We start from the raw sequence: 13,341 nt of genomic DNA, 5'->3' as shown, positions 1-13,341 counted from the left end.
TTCAACAGCCTGCTTGCTATTGATCACTAACAACTACCAAGCCAGTCATGATCCCTCTTTCCTGCACTGTCCCCTATTAAAGGAGAAACCATACAGAAAGAGCATTAACTCCTTGTGTGCACTATGCTACACTGGAAGTTAGACCATGCTGAATAGAAGCATTCTTTCCTGTCTCCCCTCCATCTTCACATTTCACAAACTGTTTGTTTTCTTTTCCACATTTTTCTCAAAAATGTGATTCCCACCCCACCCCACCAAAGCTCGCACCTGCATTTCCTGCAGTCTCCCCCAATTAATTGTTTCCCCACAGGATCTTTAAAACTCCTTTACCCTTGCAGCACACAATGAGTCAAAGCTGGAAAGCACTTTCTGTACATAATTTCAGGGGTAAGAAAAGAGCCTGCTGCCAGGCAGAGTTGAAAGCATTAGCATGATCAGTCAAGCCTTGAGAACAATTTGAATTTTGGATAATAAACCATGGCTTAGTGTTATGTGTGAACCAGGCCAGTGAAGACATGCATCCAAAAATACATGCATAGGATTGTATTATTGACATAGTTTTGGCTGGTAAGCCAGCTGTGAGTTTATAGAAGTTATTTTGGTCATTATCCATACCCTGATAATATCTAAGTAGGATTACTGTAATATGCTTTATACACATTTGCCTCTAAAGAGTGTCCAGCTATTTTAGTTGGCTCATATAGATGCAAGGTTGTTAAATGAGGAATCTCTCCAACAACCATGCAAGGTGGAATGCTTGTCACACACCTTTTCTAAAATAAGGAGGTGAATAGGAAGGTGAATGGCAAAGAACAGAGGGAGGACAACCCCATTTTATCTCCAGGAAATCAGGAGGGGGAGAATCATAGGTGGAGAAGCATTCAGCAATCAAAAGTAATAATAATAATAATAATAATAATAATAATAATAATAATAATAATAATAAATTAATTAATTTATTATTTATACCCTGCCCATCTGGCTGGGTTTCCCCAGCCACTCGGGGCAGCTTCCAACAAAATATTAAAATACGATAGTCTGTTAAACATTAAAAGCTTCCCTAAACATAACAAAATTTGGAGCAAACATCCCATAGGCACTGGAATCACCAAGTGAGAGAATGTTTTCTCATCCATTCTTATTAGGCAGAACCTGATGGATACTTTAGATGTTTCCAGTCTGCATTCTTACTTATTTATGGAACTCCTTCCCTTTGGAAGCACAAATGGTGACAACATTAATGGCTTTTTCTTGGCTGGTGAAAACCCATTTGTTCTCACAAACCCTTTGGAGACTATCTTTTCCCCCTCCCTCTTGGCTGTTTGGTACTGCTTATAAATGGAATTGCTTTGAATTATGTGTGTTTTAATTGTATATTATTATATTTTATGTCATTGTTATTATTTGTTGTAGAAACTTAAACAAAGATGTTCAGCACACTAAATGATGAGACAGATTGCCTAATGTTGGGCACACTGAGTTGGGTCAACATCCTGTTTCTATGACTATGGCATAATTTCTGATTGATTCATTGCCATTTGTGGTGTCTCTGCTTTCTGTCTATTCACCAGCTTCTAATATTAGAACCAACTGTTGTTGCAGGAAAAAGATTGTCATCTATTTTGGACACCACATTCATTTTGATACTTATGCTACTCATCATGCTATCTACTATTGTGTGTACACTAGTCCTGTATTTCCACCCAGTTCACCTCCACTACCATCATTCTTACTGATCACCCCCTCCTGCTGCCTTTCAGACTATCAGTAGTGTAAATTCCTGCTTTCTTCGTGGTACAAATAGCATTTCCTTTTGGGGGAAAGTTTTTTTCCTTCTTCATCACCAGCTAGATGACAAGAGAGAGCTGCCACAAGTTTTCCATCACAAAGTCTGTTGATTGGTTAAGCAGCAAATCCACATTTCCCACTACATGGTGGACTGTAACTCAAAAGCTATGGCAGGTTTACATCACCCTCCATATCTCTGCCTGGCTGCAATCAGTGGCTTTCCCACAAGAAGCCCATTCAAGTATCAAATACATTCCTCTTGACTGTGAGGGTCTCTTTAATTAAGGTGTCTTGCACACTGCCACTGTCACAGGAGAAGTGGCTGCAGCTTCCAGGTTCTGCCAAAATATCGCAGACCTCTCACAAGATCTCACCAGAACCAGGAAGCCAAAGCCACACAACCTCAATAAGCAAGGCTTCAGTGGAGGGGCAGCCACGGGGGCAGAGGGCACCTTCCCGTTTTGCTTGGTGACAAAATGGGACAGGCTGTCCCTAGGTTATCCACACCTTTTTCCACCCTGCACATGCTCCAGTGAATGAAGAAGGAAGTTGTGATTGTGTGTACCATGAGTAGGCAAACTAAGGCCCGGGGGCCGGATCTGGCCCAATCGCCTTCTAAATCTGGCCTGCAGATGGTCCGGGAATCAGCATGTTTTTACATGAGTAGAATGTGTCCTTTTATTTAAAATGCATCTCTGGATTATTTGTGGGGCATAGGAATTCGTTCATTCCCCCCCCCCAAAAAAAATATAGTTCACCCCCGCAAGGTCTGAGGGACAGTGCTGAAAAAGTTTGCTGACCCTGATGTACATATACCGACAATGGCATTTGGCAGATGTGGATACAACCCACATTGCCACAACTGCTTTAATCTGTTTACATTTGTTTTCAAATGAACATACTTTAGGATAATGCAGAATCAATTTGCAATGAGCCTTTATTTTTGGTATTGAAACTAGCTACTCTAAATCTAAATAAGCTGGTGTCAGTGGTTTCAGAGAACTTCACTTATACTCATCAATATTTCATCCTGACCTTTGACCATGCCTTCTACACGGGTTATTCTACAAGGATAATGACATCTATTTGCATCATACTTGCTTGTGATCCTTGGCAACTAAATGTACATAGTAAAATGTACATTCAAATACACAGCTTTGGGGTCCAATACCAGTCTGATTTTTCATGGATCAGTGAAATTTTTTATCTATACTTAGATGTTGCCTAGCACTCATTCATCTGAAAGAAATAGGCACAACATATATAGGATATACTTTAATATACTTGTCTTTTGTCAAATATTACCATTGCCTTTACTTCAGGAGCCTGCCTAAAATTTGAAAACTGAATCACTTTGATTTAGTTATTCAGAAAAAAGACTTATTGTACAATATTCAGTTGTGTAGTTAGTTTATAAAACTGAACCACACCTTACAATCATGTTCTACAATGTGAATAATGCACAGCTTACATACTTAATTGGCTACAATGATAATTATGTGCTAATAATAAAGAGATGGGTCTTACTATATATGCCAGAGCCATCAAATACGGTAACTGTTTAGAATTCCTTTGTTCCCATTCTCTGTTCACTTTCAGTGGGGTTTTTTTTATTCCAGAAATCACACTGCAAGCTCTATAGGGCAGACTATCTATTTATGTTGCTCATTACAGACTCTAGTACACTCATGGGTACCATGAACAAATAATAATCATTTATGATTTATAATGACTATTAAGAGGGGCAGTAAAACTGTCCTTGTAAACTGCTAAATAAAGGAAGGTCACACTGATGAAAGTTAAGTAGCTTAATGTATAGCTTAAAAGTGCTCCTGCTACAAAGTACCCTTTGCAGAAGATACTTTCACCAGAATCTAAAATATCAAGGAAACAGTTTCCTCCTCTGTATCCTGTCACAATCTCAGTTGTCTAAGAATGGTGCATTTATTTATTGCATTCCTGCCACCATGCGGGAAGAACACATAAGCATTTTTAGTTGCTGCTCTACAACTTTCCCTGGAGACTTGCCAATGTGTCAGCCTGAGAGCATATTGAACTTTCAAGATGGAAATGCAATTCATGTTTGTATTTAGGATAAACACTACATGTTTTGGCTAGAACTGGAATGAATGATTAAAAAGAATCTGCAAGCAAGTGCAATTGACACATTGAGAACTTATGTGAAAATCAAAGAAAAAGAATATTGACTTTTAAACCTCAAAATGCTCATTTCATCAAACAAATAGAGCACTCTGCTTCTTTCGGCTTTGCAGAATTCTGGGTCCTTCACCGAGACTGAAAGGTTACAATGCTGATTTTAATTTCTCTATGGCTTTTGTACCTTGACCTTACCGTGAAGAAGGACTTGCTCAATTTTCATAAAGCAATACTGAAAATACTTAAGATATAGAAACCACATTCAAACAGCAGTACAGATATCTGAAAAAGTTGCATCAGTGAACAAGGGATTCTTTTCCATTCAAACTTGTAAAGAGTCGCTTTAAAAAAAAATAACAACACTGACGCAAGAAGATATGCTTTACTGGGCCAAAGAAGTGCCATAACTAGAGCTGCAGCAGTTTTGGGGGCAAGTTTCAGTTGCCCGGTTCAACATGCAAACCCCTGGAATTGCTACGTCACAATACTCCGCGCGTTCGAACAGAAATGTGCCGAAGTTCTCGCGACTGCACCTAAGAATGAGGGCGGGTATCGCTGCCTTTTAAAATCCAGGCGCCAGACCTATCCCTCTCCAACCTCTCACTTTGGCCACTTGCCCACAGGGTCTGCAATTCAAATGTTTCCGAGAAAGCGAAGCAGGTTGCACAGGTTGTTGACTTATACATTAAAGCGGGAGGGAGGGGCGGCGGCGGCGGCGGCGGCGACTCTTCCCTGATTGGGCTCGCGGCTCCAGCGATTCCCTCCGGGGAAGCGCCAGAAACATTTCAGTCGCTCGCTCTTGGGTGTGAGAGAGATGGTCGATGCCTTGCGCCACAAGTTCCTGCAAACGCGAGGAAGAGCTGAGGAGGAGCTGGACCCGCGTTGCTGGAGCAGCAGCCAAGGCTGAGAGAGAGAAGTGCGGAATCGGATCCCCGCACCTGTGAACTTGGCCAGGCGCCTTTCGGCAGATAATAACTCTTCCCAGAGGGGCAACGAGGCGTGAGGGGAACAAACAAACACAACACACACACACACACACACACAGCCGCCGCCGCCGCCTCAGGGCGTCAAGCAAAACACGGCGGGCGAGCGGGACAGCGAGACGCAGCTGCACGAAGCCAAACAAAGGCGGTGAGGCGACGGGCAGAGCAGCGCTTCGAGGCGCCGCTGCCGCCGAGGACCTCGAGCAGCCTCGCCGGGGGGCCGAGAAATGAGGCTCCGTCTGACCAGCGCCTTGACGTTTGTGTGCCTCAGCGCGCTCTTCTCCTTCGCCTGGTACGCCGCCCGGAGCGGGAGCGGAGGTGAGAAGCGGGAAAAGGCGGGCGGAGGAAAGTCTGCTGCTGGCGCGCGCCCCGGCCCGGCCTGGGGCAGGAGGAGGAGGGCTTGGCTGGTTGGCGGGAAAGAGACGAGGGAAGATGGCCCCCTTCGGAGGAGACGGGCGGCACGGCTGCGCCTCGCTTCTCCCAGGGCAAGCGGCTGAGGAGGCGCACCTGCAGCCTGCAGGCTCCCCGCGGGACCGCGCGCTCCGCAGCCTCCGGGCCACGGCTCCCAACTCCCGCTAACCGCCACCTGCGCGGGCGACGGCTGTGCGCGCTCCTCGCCAGCAGCAGCCCAGGTCCCGCTTGGCTCTGATCGGCCGGGCGCTGCTCTCCGGGCTCCGGGGGTTCGTCTGGACGGCGTTTGCCTCTTATAGGTCCTGAACTCCTTTTGTGGGTTGTGCCATCTGCGGAGTCCCAGCGATGTTCTCTGCCGTATGGACGAAGTAAGATTAGCACGGAGAGCTGCATAACTTTACTGCATGGTTTGTGGGTTTTGATGTGCTGAATTGATGTCTTCAGCTAAACACCCTGTGCGGACAACCCCTTCGTTGAATGCTGTGACAACAACGCAGCTGTTTAAATGCGTGTCAGTCACTAATCACACTTGATGCAATGTGCATAGCTGTCAACTTTTCCCTTTTCTTGCGAGGAATCCTATTCGGAATAAGGGAATTTCCCCTTTTAAAAAAAGGGAAACGTTGACAGCTATGAATGCGTGGGTGTGTTTTTTACTCCCTACCCAAATTCAGAAAGTTGTAGTGGCCCAGAATAATGAATGTATCGCAGACACAAAAACGACTAGCATGCCACTAAAGCCACCCTAATGGGGCTGAACAGTGAAGTGCCAAATAGCTTTTCCTGCTAATTACTAATTGTTGAGACATTGCATTGGCTACATGCACAGTGATGGTTGATGCCCAGAATAATCACTCAAATTGGCTCTTCTATAGAAATATTTTAAAATTAGAGTGCTTGTGGGATTTGTGGGGTGCACGGTGTTGGCACGCAAAACTCACTGAAGTATTGTTTTCTCTAGGTTTTATGCAAGGGAAAGCTGATCCATGTGTATTTGTCAAAGAGGAGGGGCAAAAGAAACTGTATTGCTTGTTTTATGTTGATGATCTTTTATTCTTTTGGAAGGATGTCACAATGTACAATAACGCCCTAGCTCAACTGAAAGAACACTTTGACATGAAAGATCTTGGTGAGGTAAACAACTACCTATCTCTTGAAATAGAGAGAGATCAAGCTGGTAACATTCTAGTACACCAGTCACAGAAAATTGCTGATGTGTTAAGCAAACTAAACCTGATGGATGCTAACCCTGTAGACACACCGATGACAACAGGTTATCAGGTAGATGACACTGAAGAAGCATTTTCTGACACTACACTGTACAGAAGTGTGCTAGGCAAGCTAAACTTCATTGCCAGATGTTCAAGACCAGACATTGCTGTTAGCTGTAATTTGCTAAGCAGACAAGTCAACAATCCTACTGTTAAGGATTGGAAAGCTCTGAAACGCATAGCGCGGTATTTGAAAGGCACTATGCATTACAGACTGAGATTTAACAATCAGAAGTCTGGTGGTCTTGAGATATTTGCAGATGCAAGTTTTGGAAGTGACACTACAGACAGGAAAAGCACGTCTGGAGTTTGCTATATGTACAATCAGGGTCTATTTGATTGGTCATGCAAGAAGCAAACAACAGTTAGCTTAAGTACTTGTGAAGCTGAACTGAATGCACTGTCTTATTCACTCAAAGATTGTGAATGGTTGTTACAATTGTGCAAAGACATGAAAATTCCTGTCAAATGTCCAATCCAGGTTTACCAGGACAACAAAGCATGTTTGGCTTTGCTGAATTCTGAAGGTTGTAAGCAAAGCACGAAGCACTTGCAACTGAAGTTGCAACATGCTAGGGAACGTATTCAGAAGGGACTCGTAACGGTGTCCTATATGCCAGGTAATGAAATTCCTGCTGATGTATTGTCCAAGATTGTATCAAGGGATCAACACTGTACCTATGTGCAGAAGTTGGGTTTGTACTGAAATTGTACGAACACGCTGCCCAGTGATGTTCACAGAAAGGGGGAGGATGTTGGTTTCTGCTCTCTTCACTGTGCAGCGAAATGCTTGTCACAAGACAATGTTTACATTCCAGTCAGAGTTGCTGTTGGAGTTTCTCATGGGAAAGGAGACTGGATGTGACGTACACTGGTTTCCTGTTTTTCACTGTTCACACAGCGTTTTTTTCTCTCCGTGCTTCAGAGGAGAGAGGATGCTTTCTCTGCTCCGGCAGAGGCAAGATGTTTTTCTGTAATCTACCAGCTTTGAAATGTAAATAAAGCAATTTAGAGTATGTGCACGTATTCCTCATCATTCCGCTGTGCACGGGACACTGCAAATTCAACACTTTGATCCCCACCCTGCACTCAGCTCTCACCTGTGGCACCTAGAAGCTGTCAACATGCAACAGTATCCGCACACCAGGAAATGGCTTTGACTGGTGGGCTAAACCGGGTGAGGGTAGCTGATGGGTCTCAAACCCTTGGTGAGTTAAAGACGTCCCCTGCATGTGAAGACAGACTGTAAAGGATTGAGAGCACAAGACCAATAGTGGGTCCAATGGTTAAGTAGAAGAAGGCAGTTTTTGCACATGCTGTAGAGGGAAGTGAGGGGCAGATGGGGCTCATCATTCTGGGAAGGTAGCCCATCTCTGATCCTAAAGCTCTGCTGCCTTGTGGGATATCTTTGGGAGAAGAAAAAAGCCTAAGAAGTAACCCTACACAAATATGCAGTGGAGTCCCTCAGACAGTTGGATGGTGCCTTTTATGCCTCCTTCTGGACCATGCATGGGTAAACAAACAAACCCCTGTGTTGCACAATATGAGTCAGCAATATCAAATATGAGTCAGCAATATCAAAAGCAACACGATGGCCAGAAACAATTACAATGTGAAAAACTTTATGGACTAATTCAAAACATCAAAACTAACAAACTGAAGGACTTCCAAAGACTTTCAGAGACTTCAGTTTTTCACATTGTAATTGCTTTTGATATTGCTGTCTTGTCATCTGGGCAGCTCAGGATCTCCATACACACTGCCCAGGCTTGTGCCCCAAGGAGGTCACTTCAGTGCTGCTAACACAGCAGTTTGACTTCACCCCAGATGTGCACTCCATTGTCCCTTGAGACAGATGGATGCCAACAACAAGCACTTGTACCCCACTCTTCAGCCAAAAAGGCTCTCAGAGCAGCTTGCATGTTATCAATTAAAACAAGATGGTGTCTGCAGGCTTACAGTCTAAGAGACAGAACACAAACGGAAAAGAGGATGGGGAGGAAAGAGGCAGGGAAGCAAATTTGGGGGCCAGTTCTTACAGTGGCGTAGCGTGGGGGGTGCAGGGGGGCCAGCCGCACCGGGCGCAACATCTGGGGGTTAGGGGGCGCAAATTACTTGCCTTGCCCTGGGTGCTGACAACCCACGCTACGCCACTGAGTTCTTAAAGTTAAATAGTTCTTATAATGATCAGCTGGAATGAAAATGGTTCAGGGACAGGAGATACCTGATAGAGCTGGTCCTTCACCAGAGCTGATGGAATGAGCCAGGTTTCCCATCTCTCCCACTGAGGAAGCTTCCTGGAATGGTCGCTACCAGGTGAAAGCTGAGGGTGTGTGTGTGTGTGTGTGTGTGTGAGAGAGAGAGAGAGAGAGAGGGAGAGGGAAGGAGGGAGGGAGGGAGGGAGGGAGGGAGGGAGGAAGGAAGGAAATGATATATATAGTATGGCTTGGATTCTATGATAAGTAAGTTAAGGAAGTTCATGGAAGGAAGCTTCTCCTGCCTCCATTCCACATTGCTCAGGAGGGCCCCCACTGTCTGGAGAGACTTTTCGGAGGCATAAGTGGCCACTGGGGAGGGAAGGGGTGGGAAATATTGTTTCCATGAACTTCCTAAAGTTAACTTATCTTAGGATCCAAGCCATTGTATGAATGTTTTCTTATGTTATGCTGCTTTTAATTTAGTTAAATAGATAAATTTGGAGAATATCAGTAGTCATCAAGTATGTGAGCATGATTTATGAGATCATTGTTAGGTTCTATCTAATATGTTATGTCCTACTCTATGTAAATGAGAGATAAAGAGTTCTATTTGATTTTAACATTATTGGCTTAACTGCAAAGTGAAAGTCGATATATTTCTTGCCCCTGAGATTTAAATTGACTAATCTTGTGGTACTGTACTTGTGACTCTAGGACATTCAGTCATATATATACATGGGATTAAGTCTCATTGAACTTTACAAGGAGAAAGGACACAAAACTACCTGCACATGGAACACATGTGGGAAATTGAGCACATTGCTAACATTTCTCCGCTATAACCTTAATTGATACCTCACCTTGGAATCAAGACACAGACATCCAATACAAAATTCCATACCAACCTGCAGACTTCTTAATTATTTTTTTTTTTTTGGGGGGGGGGGAGAGACTAAATCACTGAAAGGTGGAATCAGGCTAGTTACTTTCACACGAGGAAAATAGTGCCTGTACATTTTGCCTTGTATCTTAGGTTCTACAAATGCTTGAAACTCCCCCCACCCCAGTTGTTTTAACAGTGAAAGCTGGGAATCTGTGTCTAGACTAAAATATTTTGCTTTAATACTCTTTCCAACCCAGAAGTGGGGAGCTTTGTCTTCATCACACAGGGGAAGCACTTTTTGCCCATGTAGGCTCATGTAGGTAAGTTCTCTGCTGCCAAAAGCCAGACTCTCCATTGCACCCATTGCCACTGCTGGCTAAACACTCACAAGTGCGTCTGCCTTGCAATATCACAGCTTGGGTGCATGGAGCAAATTAAAGAGCTGTTACAAAGAGTGTTTCACTACAACCATAAAAAAGGAAGTACATATATAATCACTACAGTGTCTCCCTCCACAGGAAGGAGACTGTGGCATGAACACTGGCTGAGCACCCAGGTGGCACCAATCCACCTTCTCCCTCACTGCCTCACAAACATCCACTGTGCATCTAGGTTCAAGGACTGTGTGTTCCAGCTACTGACAATTGCTCATTATTCTTTCCCTGTTTCCCTGTCCTTACACAGGTCATTCTCCCACAAATACAGGATCCATCCCACACCATGTTCTGTGTTAATCCCATGACAAGCAGGGCCCAGGATGCTCCTTGCTGTTCCTTCACAGGGTTGAGTAGGGATATCTCCTGCTTGCCAATCCTATGCCCTGTAAGTGGGGCACTGAAGGCTGCTGCTCTCAGTGTGTCTGTGGCTGCACTTGCATGCCCTGGCAGCTCCCCTTGACTGCTTCTGGAAAGAGTATTTTCTTCCCAGGGTGGGTCTTGAATCCTTATCTCAGGAGCTCTGTATGCAATCTCTCCAGGCTCTCTGCCCAGGGAGCTATGTGTGTATTATGTTGTATAGGCTCTCCTCTCCTCAGGAGCCTAAGGGAGGTTGCCTGTAGGGATTCCTGGGACTTGCAGTAGTGGGGTCTTGGCTGGTTGTGCCAATGGTACTGGTAGAGCAGAGGCACTGTGGCATTATCATGTGTGTTATTTATGCGGCAATGCAGGGATGCATGTGCTAGCAGTACGTGGATTTCATTGTGTGTTCATTGGGTACCTCTGTATGTGGGCAGTATGCTCTGTATGTGGGCATAGTCACTGCTTGATGGTTATTGACAGGGCTTGCAGCACCATTTTTATTTTATTTTTTTCTGGTTGTGTGTTCCCCTCCCCTTTCCTTCCAGTCCAAGGATGTGTTGGAGATGGTGTCTGTTCCAGTGACAGAATGGTGGGGTCTCTTTGGTTCCAGAGTAATGCAAAGCTGTTCCATTATTGTAGGATTTCTTAGAAATTGGGGCATCCAATCCTTAGATTATGAACAAGAGGCAGTTCTGTCATACACAACTAGCAGAAATTCAGTTGAAAAGTAGGAGGGTGCCAGGCAGATAGAAGGCAGAACAAATGGAGATATAAATACAAATACTTAACTGTGGAGCACTGGCCAACTAGCTTGCGTGTGACATTTTGGGTCAAGTTGACATAGGCATTTTAAACAAACATGAGACAAAAAGACTGCATGTTCTTTCTTTGTGTGTTGCTTTTTGTTCCTGCTTGCCTTCCTGACTTCTTAATAAATATAATCCCCATCTGTACATACCACTCAAACCACAGTTTGCAGTGTGTCCCAAGTAGACGTACAAGCAAATCAGACTGATAAGATTGAAACATACTAGCTTTTCTTCCACATAAATGTGCTTAGAATTGGGGTAGTATTGAAAAGTGGTACACAAGAATGCCTAACAAGACAGACAGCTAAAGCATTGGGTAGCAGTCTCTTATCCAGCCTCCCTCACGTCAAGTTTAGGTTGATGTTCCAAGTGGTGAATCTGTCCCCATAGAATGGCAGTGAGCCAGTGTGGAAACTAAACTAATTCATGAGTCTCCCAAATAAATCCATAATAATTGACAAGTGCTACATGAGGCATTCACAAAACACAATACATGTTTTATTACGGCTTTTCTCCTTGTGAAAGTAGATCTTCTACAAACATAATCTTGAGCTACTCTTAAGAGTCTTATGTGAAACTGAATAGGGTGATTTGAGAGGGGGAAAACAAAATGAAATTGCATGTTGAAGAGCTGATTATCTAGAAAGGCAGTCTTCTAATATGGTATCATTACAGGATATTTAGTTTGAAAAGGATTGACCAAAAAGCAGGCAGAGGAAGCAAGAGGAAGGCTGCGCAAACCTCTGTCGAGGGACGCCCAGCCATCCATCCAGACATCTAGCGCACCAGAAGCAGGCTGAAGCCCAGAGGGAAACCCGCTGGGAAAAGACCTCGCCTTTTTCAATTTTCAATTTTTTATTTCCTTTTTGTGTGCATGTGTGTTTTACTATTTTTTCCCTTCTATTTTTAAAAACATATATATATCAACTTTTTATATTATATTATTATCATTAACTCTATCCTCTAATTTTTAAAAAAACATAAAACTTGCCCCCCTTTCATATATTTAAAACCCCCCCTTTTTCCCTTTCCCCTTCCCCAAGTCTTCAGCCCTTTCATTAAATTATTATTACTACCATTTTAAAAATACATCCATATATTACTTAAAAACACATTTTCCATCCCCTCCCAAAAAGGGGGGGGGGGCTTTTGTTGTTCCTGCTGCTGCTGCTGTCCCCTTTCCTTCCTTCCCAATATTTTTTACTTTATTTTTACCAATCTACCCCTCTCTAACATATTTTCCCTATTTTCTGTATTTGTTTTATTTTTATCCCATTCTCTGCCCTCATTTCTATTCTTTGAAAAAAGGAGGAAACATTTTTTCAATTACTATTTTTTATCATTATTATTACCTTTTTTCCCCAAACAAAATTCCTTTTTATTATTATTACTATCATTATTATTCCTCTTTTCCTTTTAGTCCCCCTTTAGTTTCTTCGTTTGTCTGTTTTTGAGGGGGGAGCCTTACCTTCCCCCATTGTCCTGCAACTATTACCATCCCCTCTAAAAAATAAAATAAAATAAAATAAAAATATTTCCCCCCATATCAGTGCTATTGCCACTAGTACCCTTCCCCCTCCCTTTTTCTTTTCCTTTCTTTTCCTTTCCTCCTTCCCCCTTTCCACCCTCCTTCTCTTTAAAAGAGCACATACATACACGAACACACACACACACACTATTATATTATATCTGCCCCTCTCAAGAGGGCTTTCTATATATTTTCATTTCTACATTATTTTTACCCTTGGCATTTGATATACAAATACTACTGCCAGGCATCACAACTTCGACATCTTCAGATCTTTCATCTCCCCTCCCCACCCCCCTGCTTTCCCTCTTTGATTTAGTCTGCTTTTCTAGTCCATCTTACCCTCCTAACCCTAAAATCTACATACACATACATACCTTCCCACACACTTTCATTAGTAATCCCCCCTCCCCAGGGGTCTTTTACCTCATACTATAACTAGAACCACCACTGCAACCAAGCATTTTCATCTTTCTTTGTCTCTTCCCCCCTTTTACTTCTTTCTTTCTTTCTTTC

The 13,341-nt window shown here is 43.5% G+C and overlaps 1 protein-coding gene across 2 annotated transcripts in view; it reads left to right on the top strand.

The window, feature by feature from the left end:
• The first annotated feature begins 5,046 nt into the window (after positions 1-5,046).
• The window catches only part of MGAT4D (MGAT4 family member D), a 41,800-nt gene continuing 33,505 nt past the window's right edge, over positions 5,047-13,341 (top strand). The window contains exon 1 of one of the 2 annotated variants that reach the window (XM_079989500.1): positions 5,047-5,246. In XM_079989500.1, coding sequence (XP_079845626.1) covers positions 5,156-5,246 — 91 coding nt within the window. In that variant the 5' untranslated portion in view covers positions 5,047-5,155. The remainder of the gene's footprint in view (positions 5,247-13,341) is intronic. The other variant, XM_079989501.1, reaches the window with a different exon arrangement.

This window comes from Podarcis cretensis (genome assembly GCF_951804945.1).
Source record: "Podarcis cretensis genome assembly, chromosome: 9".
NCBI classification, from domain to species: domain Eukaryota; kingdom Metazoa; phylum Chordata; class Lepidosauria; order Squamata; family Lacertidae; genus Podarcis; species Podarcis cretensis.
Note: the sequence above shows the minus strand (reverse complement) of the source record. Positions and strands in the feature narration are given on the sequence as shown.